The sequence below is a fragment of the Coptis chinensis genome, chromosome 3 (assembly GCF_015680905.1).
Source record: "Coptis chinensis isolate HL-2020 chromosome 3, ASM1568090v1, whole genome shotgun sequence".
In the NCBI taxonomy this organism is placed as follows: Eukaryota; Viridiplantae; Streptophyta; class Magnoliopsida; order Ranunculales; family Ranunculaceae; genus Coptis; species Coptis chinensis.
The window spans coordinates 1,822,966-1,826,113 of record NC_141458.1 but is presented as its reverse complement, the minus strand read 5'-3'; the positions used below and the strand labels follow the sequence as shown (position 1 = coordinate 1,826,113).

The window sequence follows — 3,148 nt, the reverse complement described above, 5'->3', positions numbered from 1 at the left end:
GGTGCACCTCTTTTAAAAAAAAAACATTGCTTGTTAGCATTTCTCTCGTAGTAAAGGATGTGAAGTACATGGCAGATATGCTCATTAAATTTCAGGCATTTAGCCAACTTCCAACAATGATTCCTTGAAACTTGAAAGGTCATCTTCATAGTAATCACCAATCATCACATTTTTGCAAAGACAAAATCACAAGCGAAACAGCAAAAAAAAAAACAGTAGTAGCAGCAGCAGCAGCAGCAGGGGTGAGTCACACGACTCACGAGTGATAAAAAAAAATGCCTCGAGATACGTTCCACCAATTTTAGCAAAACAAAAAAAAAACCGCCAATTCAAGAGTGCCACAAGTCACCACGTGTACATTTCAACGTCTCTCTGCCACCACAACAACACTCTTCCCCTCATTTCACTCTCCAACATCCATCTGTTCTTCTTTCTCTCTCCCTTTTTCATGCTTTTTATCATCTCAAACTCACAAAAGAACCCATCTTTGTTGTTTTTATTAGTTCAAAACACTCATTTCAATTTTTTTTTTTTTTTTTTTTGGTCATTTATGAGTTTTGTTCTGTAGTTTTCAAAGTTTTTGTCTTTACCCGTGTTGGAATTTGAGAGTGTTCAAGGTTTTATTAGTCAGACACATTTTGCCATTTGAAAGTTTTGTTAAGGTTTTAGTAAAGAGCAAAAAAAAATGCATGGGAATGAAGAAAAACAAACTGGGTTTGAGATTGGCGTGGTGGTTTCAAAGAAAGAAGGAAATGAGAGTTTTGAGTGTGTTGAGTTTTTGGTTTTGGAGTTTAACAATGTTGGATTGGTTATTGAGAGAGTAGTTGGTCTTTCAGAAGAGTTTATTAAGGTATGTAGTTGTTTCTTAGTGTGTTGATTATGTTTATGTTTAGAGTGTTGAGTTGATTTTTAAGTTCCAAATGAAATGCTTTTCTAGGATTAGTATAAAATAATATATGATGTGCGTGTGATTCCTTCAGGTGGCAGCACCTTTAGAGACTTTGGGCAGGGCAGCAGCTGAGTTGCAAATCAAAAAACCAACTTATATTGGTAATGAGTAAATAAATATAACCTTATTGTTATTACCTTTAATGTTTGTCTACTGGTTTTAGATGGTTGATGCACTCTTGCAATTGGTTTCAGGAATGGATTTACAGTTTGAGTGGGATGAGGTTGAAGCATTTGTGAGACAGCCTGATGGTTCATTGTTCAGTTGGTGTGAGCGTTTTTGTTGCTTTACTCATCTGCTTTATGGAATTGTGAGTACTCATGTGTCATTTAGTTTCAATAGTTTTTTCTTATGCCATTTGTGAATCTGAAACATATAATAAACAAATGGTTGAATCAGTAGTATGTCAAAATCTTTACCAGCTCCTTGCTGGTAAATGGAGATTGTGTCTTTTGGCTTCTTTTAGCATTTACGGCGTACCAAGCTGTGCTGCCCTGTAGTTTTATTTTTTGAAAGAGTTTTGGAATTTGTTCAGTTTGGATGTTTGGTTATTCTTCTGTAGTTTGTGGAAAACATATTCCAAAGTCATTGCACTAAATACTTCTTTCCAGACCGTTTAGCACTTCATTTGTAGCGTGCTATGTCTTGTTAAAGGAGAACAAGTGAACTACTTTGTTGGCTTTAGAGAAATGAGTTTGTAGCCTAGTTTTTAAACATCATATCCTCTTTTTTGTTATGTTCTTATTGATAATTTTTTTTAGACGAGGTCTTGTTTTAAATGGAAATTGGTAGATATATTTGCTCTTACTTTTGTTACCAAGTTACTTATTTTCCACTTCCTAACCTGCTTTTAAGTTTGCTCTAAATGAAACTTCAAAGGGTCACACATTCGAAGCTACATCCAGTTTTTCGTTTTGAAACTAAAATTGTGAAATCTACATTTGCAGGTTAACAAGACCGAATCTGTCGTCACACTCATGTATAATAACAAGGTGATCAATTGGAAGCCAGGAGAATCATTGGTTAAGAAGTTAGAGTCTGAAGGCATTGTTAAGAAAGTCTTTCCATTACATGGTATTCTGTTTAACTTATCTCCATTTTGTCCCTGGTATTGGTGGTACCTAAACCGCAATTAGGTTTTGTTGTGTATAGATGAAACAAAGAGGAAACAGCTCATGAGAACTTGGGCACTCAACTGGTTGGACATGACAAATCAGCCAATTGATGAGATATATACCTATTTTGGAACGAAGGTGGTACTATACATTTTACATGATGCAACTTATCTTCAAATTTCATTAAATCTCATTAACTAGTAATTAAGATATCTCTACTTCTGTTCCGTTCCGTAGATTCCAACATATAATGCAAAAGTCAATGTGTCAAAACTAAAAACCACACTCATTGCCTTTGTATTATCTTCAAAAGAGCAAAAGATTATGGTGGTGGGGTATTCTCACTTGCAGCAACTGTCATGAGCGATCTCATTCATAAAGATCCTACTCGATTTCCTGTCTTAGATGCTGCTGATTTGCCATCTGCTTTCTTGGAGGCTGTAATTGATGGTGTTATTTGCTCTGCTGAAGCTGTTGCATGCATACCACAGCGCTTGGATGCATTGTGCTTGAATAACAAAGGCCTGCAAGACGTTAAGGATTGCAAATGCTTTGAGGTCCTTTGTAAGAATATTTACTTCCAGGACGTATGTACGGGATCTTTCTGGGATGCTCTGGGATCATTATCTGCAGGGTTGGATGAACTAATGCGTCATGCTTCTTCATTGCGTGGTCCTGGAGTGGATATGATAATGGAGATATTGTTTACCATTTCAAAGATTGGTCATGGGGTTGAAGCTCCTTCCTTGTCCACTGAATCAATAGGTTGTTCAGCCCCTGTTCTAATGGAAACTGATGCAGAAGAAAGTATTCTGGTTTCAACTGATGATGGGGAATTTTCAAAGATGGAAACTTCAGAACAAATAACTGAGGCATCTCCTGATGGTTCTTTAGCAAATATTGAGTCTTTCCTTCCTGAACGCATAAATAATGCTGCCCGTCTTCTTGAAACGATTCTTCATAATGCTGATACATGCCATATTATTTCCTTGTAAGCAATGCCAAAATCCTTCAACACATCAGCATCTGTGGACCCCAATTCAGAAACCATATTGCTAGAACCTTTCAACACCAAGTTGGACAA

General features: G+C 36.5%; 1 protein-coding gene across 1 annotated transcript; it reads left to right on the top strand.

Annotated features, from left to right (window-relative positions):
* The first annotated feature begins 250 nt into the window (after positions 1 to 250).
* LOC147507155 (anoctamin-like protein Os01g0706700) lies at positions 251 to 2,302 on the top strand. Its single transcript, XM_086599879.1, has 5 exons — positions 251 to 850; positions 981 to 1,050; positions 1,144 to 1,259; positions 1,897 to 2,023; positions 2,102 to 2,302. The coding sequence occupies exons 1-5, from the start codon at positions 686 to 688 to the stop codon at positions 2,263 to 2,265; spliced, it is 642 nt and encodes a 213-aa protein (XP_086456005.1). The 5' UTR covers positions 251 to 685; the 3' UTR covers positions 2,266 to 2,302.
* Positions 2,303 to 3,148: the final 846 nt, after the last annotated feature.

What these genes read in the sequence shown, in the direction of transcription:
- LOC147507155 (XM_086599879.1), top strand. Translation starts at nt 686, where the DNA reads ATGCATGGGAATGAAGAAAAACAAACTGGGTTTGAGATTGGCGTGGTG. An exon ending in CAAAAAACCAACTTATATTG is followed by an intron (nt 1,051 to 1,143) that starts GTAATGAGTAAA and finishes AATTGGTTTCAG; the next exon opens with GAATGGATTTACAGTTTGAG. An exon ending in GAAAGTCTTTCCATTACATG is followed by an intron (nt 2,024 to 2,101) that starts GTATTCTGTTTA and finishes TGTTGTGTATAG; the next exon opens with ATGAAACAAAGAGGAAACAG.